We start from the raw sequence: 18178 nt of genomic DNA, 5'->3' as shown, positions 1-18178 counted from the left end.
TTGCACTGCTCTCCTACAGATAATATTTGTTCATCTGATCACACGCTGGAAACCACTGCCACCAAAATCAACAGTAAAACTCCCCAGGAGCTTTTGACTGCTGGATCACAACAGGTTTACACAGAGTTCAGTAGAAATTGCATGACGTTACTTCAGTAAATTACTTCAGATAATTTTTACTTTAGCACATAAAACATAACATCCCTTTTGATTAGCAGCTGGTTACAGTTATCACAAGAGTGACTGCCAAATAGCTCACATGCAGCTGGTACAGGAAATGTGCTGACTCAGCCAGGAAGTGAACAAATGAACAATGGGAAAAACGTCTTTCATGCACTTTCTCCTGCAATCACACGCTTCCAGACAGCAAATTCACACACTTGGTGGATGCAGCTACATCTGCCAGAGGCACTTCTCTCCTCCTGGTCAACCAAGCCAGCTATGTGGACAGGAATATGTACTGAGGAGGGCTCCTGCGCAACTCACCTGCTCTCATGCGCTCCTGCATGCCTGCGCTGTACTTGAGCACAATGCCATGATGGGGAGGTTTCACCAGCTCAAAGAAAAGACCCTCGGGAGCTGTATCCGTGTCGCTCACGGCTAACTGGATCCCTGTGCCGGGGAAAGACAGCATGGTTTCAGCATCCTCAGGCACTACAGTGGGAATATCCCTTAGGTTTTGTTATGTGCTTTTGTGAACGGAGTCAAAAACCCTGTAATTCAGTCAGTACATGAAAAGTAAAATAATTCCGGAGCTGCCCTAGCCCAAGAGCTTGCTGATTTTGTGAAAATAATTAGTCCCCTGATGATGCTCAGATCAGAGGTTGCATCAGAGAAGTTATTGCTAGTGCGGCTCACAAATGACAGCTATGCAAACCCTCAGCTTATGAGAGATGTGCACATGCTCATATAGCAGGGGCTTATCAACGAAAACCCCAGAGAACCTCCTGGCACAAGCAGAAAGTGGGTTAAACAACCCAGTGTACCTGATCACACCACTAACCGGTAGTTCAGCCACTGCAGAGCAGCTTAAGAGGGGAAAAAGTAAAGGTCCCTGATCCCGCTCTCCCCTGCCTCAGCCAAGCTGCCACACGCTGGAGGAGTGCTGCCATATCCCCAGGCACTCTTCTGACCCACCACTGCGCAGCTTTCTCAGTGGTTGCTGCTACACCTGCACAAGCACAGCTCCTTAGCTAAACGGACAGAGCGAGCGAGTCCAAAACTCTCCTCTGCTCCATCCACGTGGCCTCCTGCCAATAAACACTGTGTCTCAGGCTGAGCTCTGCACCCCATCCCTTGCACCCTACTCACCAATGGTGGCTTTGCCCCCCTGGCTGACTTCCAGGAACGGAGCTGTGATCTGGAAGACTGGAGGCTGCTGCTCCGCAGAGAGCAAATGAATGACAAACATCATCTCTGGGGTTGTGTGTTCTCCATCAGACACTAGAGACAGACAAAATCCACACCTGAGCACAGGGATGTGTTTTCAGGGACTCACCTGGGAAATTAACCTGTCTGTACAAAATCACCACTCCACATCGCTGATGTCTCTCCCAGCTTGTCAATCTACACCTCTGTCTATAGACATACACACACAAATCACCCCTGCCGACAGTATTTTTCTGTGTTCCTAACTCAACTCCCAGCAAGACAAATGTAACATGCAAAAGTCTGTGTGTGTGCATGTGTATCTAGAATCTTCCATGTGTCCATCAGGTGTGCTCATAAGTCAGAACGTGGACTTCTCCTCGCTGGTGGATCACTTTGCATACCTGTGCTAGAAAGCACATGGAAAGGGAAAGATGTGTTAAACAAGCAAGCAGCTTATCAGTAGTAATTTAATTGTTGAAAAGTTTCCATATTGTATTATAACCCCTACTCCCCAAACCAGTGTTAAACTCTGATGTCCTTGTTCACACTGGGGGAAAACAGCAATGAATGAGGCTTTTAGGACAGACTCCATGCAACTACTGGAAAAAGATGCCTCTACCAAGCTGCAGCTTAGCTTCTATAAAACTCTGTTGGGACACAGATGAATGAATATCCCCCAGGCACGTGCATTTCCAGAAATTCTCACTGAGCACCCACAGGTGTGCTTGCAGCAGAAGAAAGGCCAAGGAGTAACAGGCAACATGAAGGGCACAAGGACAGAAACTGCTTTTGCCAGGAAAGAGCAAGTGGTTCACATACCTGTGAACTGGAAGTTCACTGACTCTGGGAGACCTGACGGGACAAAAACAAGCACAGAGTAATTGTGGTCAGGACAGGAAAGCACATACTGATGTGGACTTGAACAACTTTTGGAGAAAGCAAGTACTGTCACTTCATCACACAATCCTGTGCATCAACTGATCAAACATGCTTGAAGTTTTTCCTATTTTTGCACCTCTACCTCCTGCTCCAGATTGTTACTCCGCTGATAGTAGACATCTTCTAATATCCTGGCTAAACTGCTTCAGTTCATATTCATCAATTCTAGGCTCAATCTCAAGGACTAAACCCTCCATGCAACAAAGATCTCAAGCAAGTGAGGAGCAACAGCCCCTAACCATGCAGCAGATCAGCAGTTTGTCCAGCCCATCCAGCAACAGCATTGGCAATGCTCAACGCTGCAGTGATCACTGCTGTATCCCCATAATCCACTCAATGCTGCTATAACCCACGGGGCAATATCTTACTGAGGTCACAAAAAACGGGTCAACTCTTGGTACACTCCTCCAAGTCAGAGCCCTACTTTGTATCCCTCAAGCCTCATGCCCTCAGGAGTACGGACACAGCCATGAAGCCATTCCAGGATCAGAGGAAGACCAGCTGTCCAGCTACCTCTACCAGTTGGACAAGGCACTATAAAGCGCATCCAGTTCCTTACCCGCAAAGGAGAACGCAATGATCTCTCTCAAGTGAGGAGCTGCCATCGGCGGACGATAAGCAATCTTGCCATGGTTTATATCTGCTTGGGTGAAATACCTGACTGGGGAGAGAGGCCTGTCTCTATGTTCCACAATACCTACGGAGGCAGAGAGCTCAGTATTAACAGGAGGAAGACATTTTATTTTTAAAACAAGATATGAAAGGCCACAGCTTCTTTTTCTCTCCCCAGGCACTGCTTTTTACATCTTCAGTGGTTCCTGAAAGAGTCACACGGCTGTAACTGCACGGAGGATGGGCTCCTGGGACAGGAGAAATTAAACAGTGATTCCTCCCTCAGTCGTTTCTTTGAAAAACTCTCACTGGGGAGGTGGAAAGCAGAAAGCCACGGGGTACAACAGTCAATATGTTCCAGACAACAGTAAGAAAACTGTCTGAGCTCTGCAGCTGCCTCCTAAACAAGCCAAAGAAATAGAGTTAAGAAACAAGGTGTCTGAAAGCTAATGGAGGCCAAACAGATTAACAGATGCCTCCACAGAATGATACCCTGAGGGAAAAATTAGCTGCACTCCGAAAGCACAGCAATTAATTCAGTGAGCTGCCACGTTCTGAATAGGTACACTTGCCTTGGCCAGGAGGGAGAGGGACGGTCACGTTGAACAGGATTTTCTCGCTGGGAATCTCCGGGTCTACAAAGGAGAGGTGATGGGGCTCAATCACTGTCACACGGTCCTCCAGCACCTCAATAAACACATCAGACCATAAGCATCAAGGCCAGAGACATGGGAAGATTCACTCCAAAATGCAGTGAAAGAGAATTTACTTTGCTGTAGTTAAATATAAGAATTTTGAATTTAAAGACCTAGTTCTTAGGTCTAAAACTGACAAGGGATGGATGGGCTGAACCTTCAGCAAGTCTCTCAAACTTGTACAGAACAGGGACTATTTGGGAGGAGATTACAGACGACAGGAAAGCTTGATAATAAGTAAAATCTGCCAGAGTCTTACGGGCCACCTAAACTCACTTCCAGCTCATTTGTAAACCAAATCGAACGTGGAATGCAGAAACTGGGTACCATCACGCTCAACAGAAGAGAGCTCTATACAGTCTGACCTCTGTTAAGTCCTTTCTGGAGAATCAGAAGGGGCTTATAAACATACGAACATGAGACAAACACCTCCTCCTTCACAAAACTATGAGCTTATCCCCACTTCCAGGCTGTCCAGGAAAGTGGCATTTTTTTAGTGCACTCTGTCCTCTGCAGATGTACAACCTCCACACTCACAGGTGGAGGAGTTTCTTTTTTGACCTACAGCAACTAAGAGGAGATAAAGGAAAATCTGATTTGATCAAAACCTCCCTGAATGAACATATAATTCATTGCCTACATAGTTTTCTGGTAGAGTCTGACGTGGCTGGACTGGATTTGCTTTTAAAGGAAATCTTGCAAGTGACTCAGCCATTTCCACTGGAATACAGACGAACCAAAGATTTTTGTTTTCTTTTAAATCTGTCTAAAAATGTTCTGATCTTTCCATCACAAGATTATCATTAGCCAAACGGGCAGTGCATTACAGGAATTATAGTGCTGCCCAAACAGACTTAAGCACACAAAAGTAGTTAACTAGCATGTGTTCATGAACCTTAATCCTGTGGAATTAACAGCTATGGGAAGTCACTGAATTAAATAATTCAGCTGGGTATATGAAGAGCACCCAGTTCATTTCATAATCACAAACAAAATATGGAGAGAACAAGCTAAATTAGGGATACAGGTAATTAATTCACAATCAAATCTGTGTCCCATTCTGCTGGCCCTGGGTGACAGACTGGACATTGGCTTGGAGACTGGCAAGGTGAGGATTCCTGACAACAGCTTGTGTCACCCCATGCCACCAAAATCCCAGTTCATTCCTCTCCAGTGTTTTTCACCCAAACACATCACAGGAGAAACCACAGCCTATGAATGAATGCTGTGAAGCAGTAAGTAAAAGCTTGCCAGCCCTTCTTAGATGTGACAGTGTCACGTATCTAACTGGAACCAAAAGTGACAAAAGTTTATTTGTGTTATCAGCACTGCTGTACATAGCTCTGTACAAAAATTAACCACATAATCAACTATTAGGCTTAAAATAAACAGTGGTGTATCTATCATATAGCCACTTTGGGAAGGGAAGGGACAAGACTTCTACATGCTTTACAAAATTCTCTCCTACACAAACCCAGTCTCAGTCTGCATCCTGCTAGAGCAAAGCTCAGGCTCCTTTTATCAATATGGGGGAAACGGGTAACCTGAGTGAAGAAGAATCAGTATTGATGTTACGTCCAGTTTAACTGCCAAAGAATCACCAGACTTTCTCTGACCTTTCTCAGCAGGACACTCAGAAGACAAGACCAGAGGTATGGGAAGACTTAACATTTTGTGCTTGCTCTTCAGCCGAGAAGCCAGTCTAATTCTGAAGGAGTTTGAAGACAAATGAACAGAACTCAATCACGTTGATGCAAGGGAGCGCAATTTTATGATGAAAAGATTTAAGGTTATGGTTGCCTCAGAGTTACCTCCAAGGCCTATTTGTCTCTCCCAAAGGTAGGACTTGCAGGTTGCAAGGCACCCCTGAGTAAAACGTATTTTATGGCACTATTGAATTTTGTGGTGTGTAATTAGCTATAAAATCCAGTGCTGCATGGCTCAGCCAGACATCTCTCCCATCAATTTTGTCAATAATGACAACAACAAAAAGTCAAGAGCAGAAAGATACATCACTGACTATTGCTCCAAGTAGCAGTCTGAGCATGTTTTATTATTGCCCATGAAAGGTCACCACTATTTTAGACCCTGACAAGGCCGTTGTGTCATAGACTTTTCACTAATCCCTCTCCCACCACTTTCTCTGGCCTTTCCTGGTCCCACACCTGGCAGGCTGTGCTGGCTTAGACATCCTTTGCCTCCCCTTAGGAGGGTCCTCCTGGGGACCCACTGCCTCTGGGAGGTTTGCCACATCTGCTCTCCTGCACTGCATGAGCCTTTCAGTGTGCTTTTGTCTGTCAGGGAGTGCCCAAGGGCGCAGGATTTCTGGTTGATAATGCTGAGCATACCGCTGGCACCTCACACACTCTAAATAAATCATCAGGAATGAATAATGCCAAAGATGACTGCGTGCTGCGTTCCAAGTTTGTAGACCCAGCTCTCCCTCTCCCTGCAGGTAGCTGCTGCCTCAGTGCTGTTCACGTTTCTTGCAAGTCCTCATCTCTGGTTTCTCATCACCACCTGCCCTGTTTCACTCAGCTCAGGACTGCTGCTCAGCGGATTATGATCCTGCTCCCCCTCTGAAAGCCCCACAGACCACAACAAAGCTATGAAACCAAGGGGATGTCTAAATCAAACACCTTTCCTCTGGGGTCCTGGCTCTCTGTGCGTCCCAACGGATGACCAGGGTGCAGAGCCCTGATGCTGCCCTTTAGCTCATGCACTCGGGATCTCTCCCTACAGAATCAAAGAACAGGAGACAGGAGAAGAAGCAGAGAGGAAAGCTGGACTTGCCCCACGTAGTGATGGGGACACGTGGAGAAGGCATGCACCGAAGTCTGAGAGCTCACAAAGCCAACTTTAAACGTCGAGGTTATTTTTTCAATTAACACAGTCATGAAAAGAACTACATCAGAGACACCACTCTTATCAGTCCCAGAGTCGATACTGCACAAAAAGGTAATTCGGTTCCACAGATGCAGATATAATGGGCTTAGGGCTTATCCGAATGTTTTCCACGTACATTATAGTCTGTGTTCCTGATGTCAGAATGATGGATGAAAACTTTCTAATGTGGGTGGGCTACAGTTCTGATAAAATTTGCAGTGGAAATGACTGGCAACTTCTATTCATTACAGGCTCTCGAATCTGTAGTTTTTCTCTCTAATCCAGTTTTTTGCTCTTGCCTTTCCTAATGGCTTCTTGGGAAAGGGTAAGAATTCCATAAAAAGATGTTAAATGTATTTCTTCTTCTCTCTCCCTCTAGTTTCCAGTCTATACATGCATCGTTTTTAATACTGAGTTTTTCAACGTTTTATGGGTATTTCCCCCCCTCCCCATCACTTACTCTTCTGACCTTTTTTCCCTATTTCTACTCCAGCTAGCTATCTGCTGCACATATCCTGTTCCGTAGCTTTAGTTCCATCTTTGACTCGAGCACAAGAGCGTGGACAATAGCAAGTACAGGAATCAGCATGGAGCGGTTAGTGCTCTGGGGGAGGCTCTGGTCGCTGTGCCCTGCTGCAAGGGGAGTGGGAATACAGAACCAGCAGCATCAGTTCACACTTACAGCCATGTGCAGCGAGGAGCCAAGGGAAAGCTGAGGTCCTCTGGGCGTCTGTGGGAGAATTGCAACGTTGAACACGTGGCTTTTCAAGCTGGTTTGTGGACTGGCAGAGCCGGACACCTGGGGAGGAAAGGTCCCATGAGTGGATACTTGACAAAGGACGCTCTCGCATTTCTGGATCAGTTTTATGCCTTTCTCCACTCCTTCTGGTCCGGGAAGGCAAAGACACACCTTTCCAGCAGGTACCAACCCAAAGCACATATGAAAGGCAGCTGATGGGAACTATGGCCTAAATAAGAACCAGTTTCTCCATTATTGCCTGTACAATCTAGAAATAGTTCACTTTATAAATAGTTCACTTTCTAGTTATTTATTTATATATATTTATGATATAGTTTATAAATGGTTCACTTTCACAAAATAGTTTCTTTATTAGGAAGATGTCCGTTTGTCAGTTCCCTACCTGCTATTCGTTTCTGCTTCCCCTCACCACTGTCATAGTTTTGCTATGGAATTTTACTCCAACTGTCCGCACAGCTTACATTACAGGAACAGAAAAAAACCCCGGGTTTTTTAAACCTTCCTCCTACCCTCAAAATGATCACCAGTTGGGCTGACAAGGTGGCAATAACTGGTCTTTCAATAATGGCACTGCCTTGGCAGTGATCCTTGTGATCCCAACATCTGTCAAGACAGGCTGCACTTCTGTGTCACAGAGACCCATAAAAATTTTCCATAAGCCACTATAAAAGCAGAATTAAGTCACTGGTATCTAACTCATAATAGCAAACCTGCAGTAATGACATATAAAGCAAATTGTATTAAGTTTGTAAAAATTCACAGGACCAAACCCATCCCCTAGAGATCAGCCTGCAAATGTTCCCAGCAATTCTGAGATAAGACAAACACAGCCCACTTCTCTGTTAGACTCGGTTATGGCTTTATCTTTCAGTAGGGATGGAAGTCCGCACTTGGGTTCAATAGAGCACTTTGTGTGCAAGAACAGCCGTCAGCACAAGCTTAATTTCAAGAAAACGCATAAAAATGCAGGCTCTGCTGAAATGAGTGAAATAACTCTAGCCATTTGCTGGACCTGTTCTGCGTTGCTGTCACCTGAATGGAAATTGCTAAAATACTGAGGAAAACAACACGTTGGCCCTTTCTGAGACGCTCCAATCCAAGGTTCAGGACCCAGACAGATGTGTTACGGTCTCCTGATGTGACCCAGGCAAGTGCAGCTTCCTCTCTCAGTCGGGCTTTCCATACAATTATTGCTACCGCTCCAAGATACTAAAACCAAACATTTAACTCATGCAAAATGCATACTCTATAAGAGGAATGTAGCAATTAAGCTAAAGATTAGCTTGTTCAACATTGACACTCACAAATTCCTCATTATCACTTATGTTAATTACTTTAGAAATTACCTTAATTGCCTCTCCGGTGCTACAGTAATAGCTTCTGACTTGTAAACCAGATGTAACAAATACTGCATGTAAGTGTTCACGTAGGCTTAGCATTATGGGAGGCTGTTAAACCTTGCAAGCAAACAGCAAGGACCTGTCTGAGGAATTTTATGAATGTTAAACCTGTGGGGATGTAGGATTTATTTTAGTATTACATCTGCTGGGGAGTATTTGTACCTTTTTGTCTGTTTGCATGAAGACATAATCTATAGCAAAAATTAAATTATTAGCTTAGGGACTGCAGAAAGTAGGAGGGTTGCTTGGTTTTGGGGCTCACAAAACAAAACAATTTAAAAAAAGGCACTCAGAACACTTTGCACCTGGAGTCAATATCACAGGTTTTATGAGAGGGTGATGGATTTGCCATGCAGTATCATGGAGTCAAACCTCTCTGAACTGCAAATGGGACACCAAAATAGCCAGGATATGAGCTGCAGTAGCACACCTTGCACTGGGGAGTCCCTTCCCAGAGGTCTGGATCTCAGGGATGCCTTAGGAGGACCTCTTTAAGGGTCTCCTCATGCAGATTCGGCACCCAGCTGGAGGATCTCCAGGACACCCAAACACACGGCTATGTGGACCCACCGCCCTGCTCTTCCCTTGTTCCCTGGGACCAGCCTCATCTCAAAGTGTGGTGGAAGGGAAGCAGCAGGTTACAAGATGGGTGGGAGTTACCCTCTGTTACCTCTTCAAAGGACCACCAGGCAAAAAACATTCCCTGTTCCTATTTCTTCCCCAAAAGCAAGCCCAAGCATATCAGTGGGGTGCCCCTAAGGGACAATCTTAGCCCACAGGAAAAGGCCAGTGGAGACACGATCACTGTCACAGCAAGAATTGAGTCTCAGGACACACTGTGTCACGCTGATGGTATGTTATAAGCCTGCTAGTTTCATCCTGTGGAAGTTGTTAAGTGCAGCCCTGTTTGCCCATTCACCCTGGGGACTCTTGATCTCTGAGAGCTCTCCTGCTTAAATAAGCTAGCAGGCACAAGGGCAACATCACTGCTTTTCTACAAAACCCTCTCCTTCCTGAGATGGGATTGTTCTCCAGAAAATCAGGCCAGCTATTAGTTTAATAGCTTAAATGTTAGATGCTACTCGAAAGACAATTATCTCCAGATCTGTAATACGGCCTCTGATTTGACATCCAGAAGGTTAATGCCATCGCATGCAGCTCAACATTGTGGGTAGCTGGCTGGCTCCACTGCCACAGATTAAAACCTGGGGATCCACAAGCTCCCTTGTGCATGAATAAGTCTCCCACGGATACAATGATGGGTTGCATCCACCCCGATACACAAGCACAGGCACATTCATCTACAGTCAAGCAACACACATGTATACACACATAAGTCTGTATGTAAATGCACATATAAATTTACACACATATTTGTGGGTGCATGCATGTATTTGTGTATCTATTAAACCTCTGGGTCACAAGAATGGCAGACTGAGTAATCCGAGAGAAAAATGCCAGCAGAACTGCTGTGTGACCCCCCTGTGAATACCATGAGGAGTACCTGGAATTGGAAGGAGTCACTCTCTACTTCAGATCCAGAGTGCCTGTACCACACAATGCCTTCGTTGATGTCCTGCTGGGTAAAAGAGGTTGTAGGTGAGGCTGCTCTTCCATCAGGCAAAAGCTGCCATGAGTCTGCTGGGCTATCTGCTGGCATCGGGACCAGAAGCACCACTTCACCTGGAAAAAGCAAAGATGAACAGCCACGGCACAACTTGTGAGAAAACAAGGAGGAACAGATGCCTTTTCACCAGCTCATGAGCATCCAAGACACAGGTCCACGCAGTCTTTTTTTTTTTCCATCTCATGTGACTAACACAAATAAGCAGTATTGCCCCCCCAAACCACTAAGGGATCCTGCAACATCCCACTGACAGAGAGAAATTTTATCTCCTGTTTTGGCAAAGGGCAGATCAAGTAACTCATGCAAGTGCACTGAAGAAATACACGGTCAAGCAAAGAACAGCATCTGCAACTTCAAACTCCCAAAATGTCATTCCGCCCACTGACCAGCCCATTTCAACCTTGAAATGTGCCTGTTTGATAAAATGAGCAGAAAAACAGATGCACAGAACATGCCCCACTTTCCAAAGCTCCTGTGAAGGGACAGAAGTGAGACACAAGCAGGGTTAAAAAGCATTGCAGCAGACTACCCATCTTCCCCTCAAGGGTAAAACTGAAGTATCAGAATATAGCATACTAATTTTTTCAAGGTCAGCTCTTTTGGGAACTTATTATGCCAAAAAAGTATACTCAACCGCCTTCTCTGAACAGAAATCTTCAACTGAAAAAGAGCTCTTGAACAGATACAGTAAAGGACCTCGATATCACAGGCTGCGTAGGAAGGCTGTACGCCCTGGTTTGTAGCTCTTACTCCAAAGAGTACGTAGCTTTTATAACTCTAACATCCAGCTTCTTTCTGATTTTTGTAATAGGAACAGATTGTCAGCTGGACTCAGTGGCTTCACTGCAGCTATGACAGAGAACAGCAGGATGAGGGCATGTCCCACTGGTTATCAGCCTTCCTCACACATGCCTGCAAGGCTTCAATTTTGATATCACTACTAATGCTCAACAGACCTTAATAAAATTACTCAAAGAAAGAGCCAAGTGCTGCCCACCAAGAGAAGGGTATCAAAACCTTGGTCATCACTTTCATTGATGTGAACATTTTTCCTAACCACACACATAAATGAAATTAAAACCTGACAACGAGCTACAGTATCAAAATAAATGGCATATTTTTCTATTTTACGATGTAATTTACTGGTTTGGAGTTAACATATAATCTGTGAAAAAATGGTATGTTTCCCCTATCCTTATTATTCTTGACTATATATAATTCAGCTGCTCTTTAAATAACCTGCTAGTTGTTTATTGTGCTTTTTTACTAGTCTTTGAACGCATCCCTCATGGCTACTAATTCAGAAGCCACATATATTATAAATTACTTCAGCTCCCCTTACAGCATTAATCATTCTGTTATGCAAAATATCCATCATAAGCTCTCCCATTTCATTTCCCAAACCACCCTCATACAGTTAGAGCAATAAAAAAAAAAATAAAATCATTCACCAGGCTGAAACATCACACTTCCATTTTATCATCAAACTCTATGCTAATATTCCCTTATCAGTGCCCTAATTACATTCCCAATCTTACGCTTTTGCTCGTGGTAGTTCACCACCTTAATCTTTCAAGTGATTTCTAAAGATGCTAATCACATACCCAAAGGAGTTAGGGCCTGCAAGTTGTCTATCCCACCCAAAGTAAGAGAAGAAACAATGAGAACATACAGCTGCTTTAAGCAAGATGGGCGTCTATGTGTCTCATAAATTAATATTTAACGCGATCAGAAAGCACAACACTGTGATTACTTATTTTACTTACTTATTTATACATATTTACTTATTTATATATGTGTTTACTTATTCGTTTACAATTACCATTTCATGTGAAACATTTTTTTTAAAGTAGAACAGCACCTGTTGATCGATTATACACATGAACGTACAACTTATGCACACTCGGGCAATTTATTGAAATATATGGGGACTATACAGCTGTAATTTCCAGAGCTGTCCAGAGGATTCAGGCGCTGTGGTCTCATTCATTTTAAAAAGAGTGGACACTTGCATCCCTTTCCACTGGCTTTAGAAATGTCATCCTTGAAGAATGTATGTCATGTGGAGCAGCTTAAAGTACAATACCCGCTCCTATAGAAGTATTTATTTTTCCCACGTAGCATCCTGTGTGCTGGGAGGAGAGCCAGGGAAGACTCTGGTTCTGTTTCTAGGGACAAAACAGGATGCCCAGCATACAGAGATCTTTAGGAAGACCAACCGCTCTCCGGTTCCCAAATCAAAGAATCAAATCCAGCTCTGCAGGAGGAGGGGATCTGGGCAGAGATCTTCCTTCCCTAACTATATCCTTCGTTTGGTTTCAGAATCTTGAAATAAAGGGCAAGAAGCCACCTTTGTCCACACGCTTGTGCTATAGAAACGTAGTAGCTAATTCTAAATTGTTTTTTTTTCCTATCTAAAAATCAAACTATATATTTTCTATGGGTATGAATATCTTCTCCATTAGTCAAATTAAAATCGGCAGATAAACCCTCCTTGATTCAGGACCCATTTTCTACATTTCTTTCTCTTATTTTTTTTCCTCCCTTTCTGTACAATAGTATTTTAGCTTAAATTTTGAAGATCATTGATTTCTACTGCTTATTCCTCACCTGCAGCTACAAACCCATTTGTGTTATTGCAATTAATTACAGTAGAGATAATTACGGTGCTACAAATACAGGATTATAAATTTTGGTTAGGGTTAGGCAGCAGGAGACAAGCCCCTCAGGGAAAAATTCTTGTTTTCATGTAAATGCTTATTAAAAATGAGAAGACAGTCCTTCATTTGCAGAAAACTGAAGAGGGAATACAAATTAATTACTTCTCTTCTAAATTGCAAAAATAACGTTATCTATGTTACCATCAGGTACTGGCAGCTGCTACGGAAACCAGCCTGTCCTTACAGCAAAAAGCAAAAAACCAGCACTGATGTTGCTAAAGGGATTCTGTAATTTTATCTGGCTCAGCAAATTAAAAGCAATGACACCATTTTATAGAAGTGCAAAATATACTATTTAAAGACATGGTTCTAGTTTAGAAAATGGTGATGCTGAATGGGAAAACATTTTTCTTTTCTGTTCATATTTCCTTTCCCTCCACATAGGACATCTTAGTTTTTCCATCCAGTTTCTCTCAGTTTGTAGCTCAGCCACAAATACCGGTACTTTCCATGCTCCTCTCCTTGGCGGTCCAGAAGTTAATCTACAAGCTGCAGCCCTACCCGTGGGGTTGCTTTGTGAAAGCCGTTACTCTAAGAGATGGGATCAGAGCCTCTCAAAAGAAATGTGGAGACAAGAATTACACAGGGATGCCAGTATCACCAATTTCTGCTTGAGTTAATAACTCCTTCCATCAGTAGAAATGAAATCCAATGTCATGGAATTTAGGGAGGTCTCCAGTTCTTCAAGGTAAAGTTTTGCTCAGCAGTTTCTAGAGGCAGATACTACTCTATGCTCCTCTTAAACCAGACATTCATCTAGAATTTTATCTTTTGGCAGCGAGGTAATATTCTGCTCTCATAAGGCTGTAAATCCACCAGAACTTCACTACTACTAGAGGAACACAGCTGCAGAAGTTCAGACTACCAGGCAGGACAACGGTGCTTCGTTAGCCTGCCTGCCCATCTGGATTGGAAAAAGAAGAGGTTAGCAGCACTTATTGCTGAGTATTATATGGAAATACTCCCTCAAATGCTATTTGTTGTGGGCAAAATACCATGGAAGAATTAAAATCCCACAGGTCTGTGAAGAACATCCTTTTCCCCCAAAGGAACCAGAATCCTACACTTACTTAGCGAATGGACACCTTGGGGCATGTGGTGTGAAAAGCAACACGCTACAGCGGCTTTTGGACAACAAAACTCCAAAGATACTTACCATGTCTTGGCTGGTCCTTGATGATGGTGTAAGTTATCTCGGAGTCGCGGGCACCGGGTAGCCTGGCGTGCAGAATCGTCTTGGAGATCTGCAGCATGCCTCCCTGGGGCACCCACACCAGGGAATTAGTCACCAGCTGAGGGCTGCCGTTGTTCTGCAGGCAGGGGGACAGCAGGAAAAGGCTGAACTGAATGTTGGCAATGCTGCACACACGGAAACAGATTTTCAAGTGCATGGTTGTGCATCCTTCATCTACAGCCCTCAGACCCAGTTCTCTAGAACTGACATTGTCCTCCACTGCTCCTAATCTCCTGCCACTGACCTTAAACCTTCACAACCTCAGACTCCCTCCACAACTGTGTCTTCTACCACCACCCTCATTCTCTGTCCGCTTGACTTGTGACACGTCTTGACAGAATTTATCCCCACAGCACAGTGGAAAATTCACTACTATCAACACCTGACAAAAAAAGTATCCAGTCTACCGCACCAGTTTGATTGGATCCACATTTTCTCTCTCATGTCTTCATCGTATTGCTAAAAAAACACACCTTTCAAGGGTACTTAGAGAATAACAGCTTCTTACCCATTCAGAAGTATCTCTCTGTGGCACCTCCACTATCTCTACCCACATCTATAACTCTTATCACCTCTCCGTGAGCATGGAGAGGTGGTATCTCCAAGGTTCATGACCAGTCTCGTGCTTTTCTATAAGATGAGGGGAAATTGAACGTAAAGGTATGCAAACGCTCATGGTGAATTTTGGCAGAAACATGAATTATGATAGTTTTCTGTCCTTTGCTTGAATAGAAGCAGTTTAACATTCAGAAAATTAGATACATAAATTTCACTCAGTATCTACTGCAACAAATCTGCATAAATTTTTTGCTAAGTTAGTTTTTTTGGTTTTTTTGTTGTTTGGTTTTGTGGGTTTTTTTGCTAAGAACACACTTGTAGGAAGACTTCTAGATCAAATACCTTCTCTCTGTGTGTGGACTTACACCCACGGTCAAGTCATTCTTAACTACTTTTGTAAAACTGAAGTCTGCCTGAGCATCCATCAAAGTCTTTTGCTTTGCTGAAAACCACTTGGTGGGTTTTCTAACCTTCAGATTATTTTTGTGGCTTTTTTTCCAAATATCTATCCAATATTAATTCAAGCTTCTTGAAATGTGGATGTCAGGAATGGATGCAGTAATGGGTTCACTACCATTTTCATATACTTCAGTAACACTCCTCTGGCCTTCAAGGATTATATTTGCCCTTTTTGGTTCTAAATTACTTTGTTAGCTCACGCTTTGTCAGACAAGCCACCAAAATCCCCATGACCTCTTCTGTGACATGGTTCTTTCTTGTAAGCCCAATTGCTGTGAATGTGACTTCTTATTTCTGCAGATTTGCCTTGAAACTGGTTGTGGGGAACAGCATAATCAGTCAAAATCCTGACTGCTCCATATAAGTGACCATCTTCCTCCTCATTTACTACTCCACATAATTATGTGTCACCCCAAAACTGATAAATGACTCATTACTATATTCTTCTGAATCTGCAGCAGGGACAGCTGGGAGAGCTAAACAGATGTTTGTGAAAAGGAACCACATGAAAGGACGATCTCATATCTCCATTTTTACATGCCTGCTGCTCAACGTTCACCTGCTTAATTTGTACTACATGTATTTTGCACAGTGTTAATTTTTAAAATGCTGCACAATCTTCAGCTATGTTAGATCAAGAGTTTTCCAGTTGGATGCCTTATTTTTTTAAAGAACAGTGAAGAAGAAAACGAGATCCTGTGCCAGCTAAGAGCACCCTGCCAATATATATGAACACTTTCCTCTGACCTTATCAATTCAATCACATCATGATGCATACAGGCCCAGGAAAACAAAACTCTGGAAGAGCAAACAAACGGAAAAGGTCAGAAAGGTCCCTGTATTTATTGTGTAAGGAGAAATAGAGACTAGCCACACTTCAAAGAATGACAGGCAAAAGGCAGTGTTTGAAAATAAAATATTTCTAAGTGAATGTTAATTAAACACAAGGTTGTGGTTTTGCTATAAACATGGGACCCTTTGGCTTTTCAGTAACTAAATGACTGAATGTTCCTTCAATGGCCACATTCAATCAGTCTGACATTTTGTCATACCATTTCCACATGGCTTTGATGCTGCGATCCTGCTTGTTAATAAGAACACATCCATGGGACAGCTCTTTTTGCTTGGTAATATTTTTAAAGGTGTATTTAGTAACAAGCTATTGCCTGGTCTGAGTGCTGACACCGTGTTCAGCAAAACAGCTAGAATCACATTCAATTATTTTTTTTTTTAACTGATACCTGAGCTGTGTGAATGAATTCACAGCACAGGAGAAGTGTTTCCAGAGAGCCCAGGGAAGCTAACATGCTCCCTGGTCCGTGCTTCAGTTACCTGCTCCCAGGTAGGGCAAGATGCAGTGGCTTGCAAATATTTTGGAGATCTCCCTTACTTAGCTGGATCTTCTCTTGGGGTCCAACACCCCCTGAAAATAAACATATGTTTTCTTTTTCCTGCATTCCCCCTAGCTCTCAGAAAAGAAAGGCTTCTGTGTCCCACTGGCAACGGGCAGATCACATGTGGGTAGTTGCGACCTCCTCTGACTTACAGTACATAGCTGGCGATCGTATTTTCTAGGGCATGGGCTCCTTACTTCCCATTGGAGTGCCACTGGTGCCAAAAATGAAGCACCCACAGGTCTCAAATTAACTTCACAGAAGCCGTAATTGTTAGAGAATGTCAATAAAAATATACAGCAGTGCAAATCATTATTAAGAGCTCTCAAAATAGAGGCCAGTTGCTCAGACTGCAGCAGGTCAGAATGAAGCGTGTGGACAGGGACAAATAGGGAAAAGCAGGCTGTTAGCAACCAAAGGGACTAAAAAACAGCACCTTGCAGAGAACAAGGCACACCTGTTGTGAAGAAACAAAACCCTCTAATTCGTAATATTTGGAAGGTTATGTTGTCCTTCTCTTACATTTTCACCCCTTCCCTGCAGTGCTCCTATGGATGAATGTCTGAGAATTATGCTGACTGAGCCCATGGAATAGGGATCCTAGAAATGTCCTTTCATACCAGTATTTACCATATAAACCCATCAGGCGGCACATTATATCAAGCTTTGTGTACTCAGGAAAGTAACACGGTTAAAAATCCACACCCTGAACTCCCACACCTCTGGTCAGGGCCCTACTGGACTCTTCAAGCAATCTGCAGATGTAAACCAAGGAAAAAACGACCAAGGGTCTTTGCCTGTGTCTCAGCGGCACCTTTTCAGAAACAAACCCTGCACGCACTTCAGCACCCAAGGCTACTCCACAAAGATGATAATTAGGATGAGACAGGAGCTGGGTATCTGCCAGCTCTCCCCTCATACTAAAAGCTGCTCCACTCTCACCTCTGTCACCACCTGCATTCTTCTCTGCAACCAAATGCCGCACAAAGAGATTTGGGAAGATAATGAGAGACAAGGGAACGCAAGATCGGCCAATAAAGGGAACTACGCTCAGCAATTCAACCCTCACTAGGCATTTGCAAGAACCTGCTTAATCAATAGCAAAAAAACCCCACTGTTAAAGAGGCTCCAAGCATTTTTACATGCCTTATGGCCACCAAAGTGATCTGGGTAAAGAAACCAGAGGCAGGGGTGCTCTTATCCCAGAGTCTAAGTAACTCAGCACCAGCCCTGAAAGCCACGCCTTTTTCATTCCCAGACTTATACGTGAGTCATGTCACCAATTATCATTAATTACTACCACAGCTTTAGGAGAACCTGCAGGGTCCAAATGGGATGAGTTAACCTAATGCTAATCACACAGGCACATGTACTGCTTGTAAACCTTACTTAAAATTTCCACGCCCAAGTTGCTCTGAAAGTTATCTAATGCAGCAGAGAAGAGGACAAAAGAGGGGTAATTTTACCCCCTAACTCCTTTTTCATGGAGTGGAAGCCCTCAAAGAGTGTGTAATTCTTAGATC

At 43.6% G+C, this 18178-nt stretch overlaps 1 protein-coding gene and 1 long non-coding RNA gene across 2 annotated transcripts in view; one reads left to right on the top strand and one right to left on the bottom strand.

Annotated features, from left to right (window-relative positions):
* FRAS1 (Fraser extracellular matrix complex subunit 1) overlaps window positions 1–18178 on the bottom strand; it is a 173663-nt gene that overhangs the window by 34529 nt on the left and 120956 nt on the right. The window contains exons 29-36 of the mRNA XM_056355472.1: window positions 14167–14320; window positions 10168–10346; window positions 7186–7302; window positions 3495–3609; window positions 2870–3007; window positions 2191–2223; window positions 1312–1443; window positions 487–612 (exon numbers count right to left, since the gene is read on the bottom strand). Of these exons, the coding sequence (XP_056211447.1) occupies window positions 487–612; window positions 1312–1443; window positions 2191–2223; window positions 2870–3007; window positions 3495–3609; window positions 7186–7302; window positions 10168–10346; window positions 14167–14320 (994 nt within the window). The remainder of the gene's footprint in view (window positions 1–486; window positions 613–1311; window positions 1444–2190; window positions 2224–2869; window positions 3008–3494; window positions 3610–7185; window positions 7303–10167; window positions 10347–14166; window positions 14321–18178) is intronic.
* On the top strand, window positions 14406–16208 carry LOC130156740 (uncharacterized). Its single transcript, XR_008824585.1, has 2 exons — window positions 14406–14904; window positions 15562–16208. It is a non-coding gene; the product is annotated as an uncharacterized LOC130156740 (long non-coding RNA).

This window comes from Falco biarmicus, chromosome 1, assembly GCF_023638135.1.
Source record: "Falco biarmicus isolate bFalBia1 chromosome 1, bFalBia1.pri, whole genome shotgun sequence".
Classification (NCBI taxonomy): Eukaryota; Metazoa; Chordata; class Aves; order Falconiformes; family Falconidae; genus Falco; species Falco biarmicus.
This window is presented reverse-complemented; position numbering and strand designations above follow the sequence as displayed.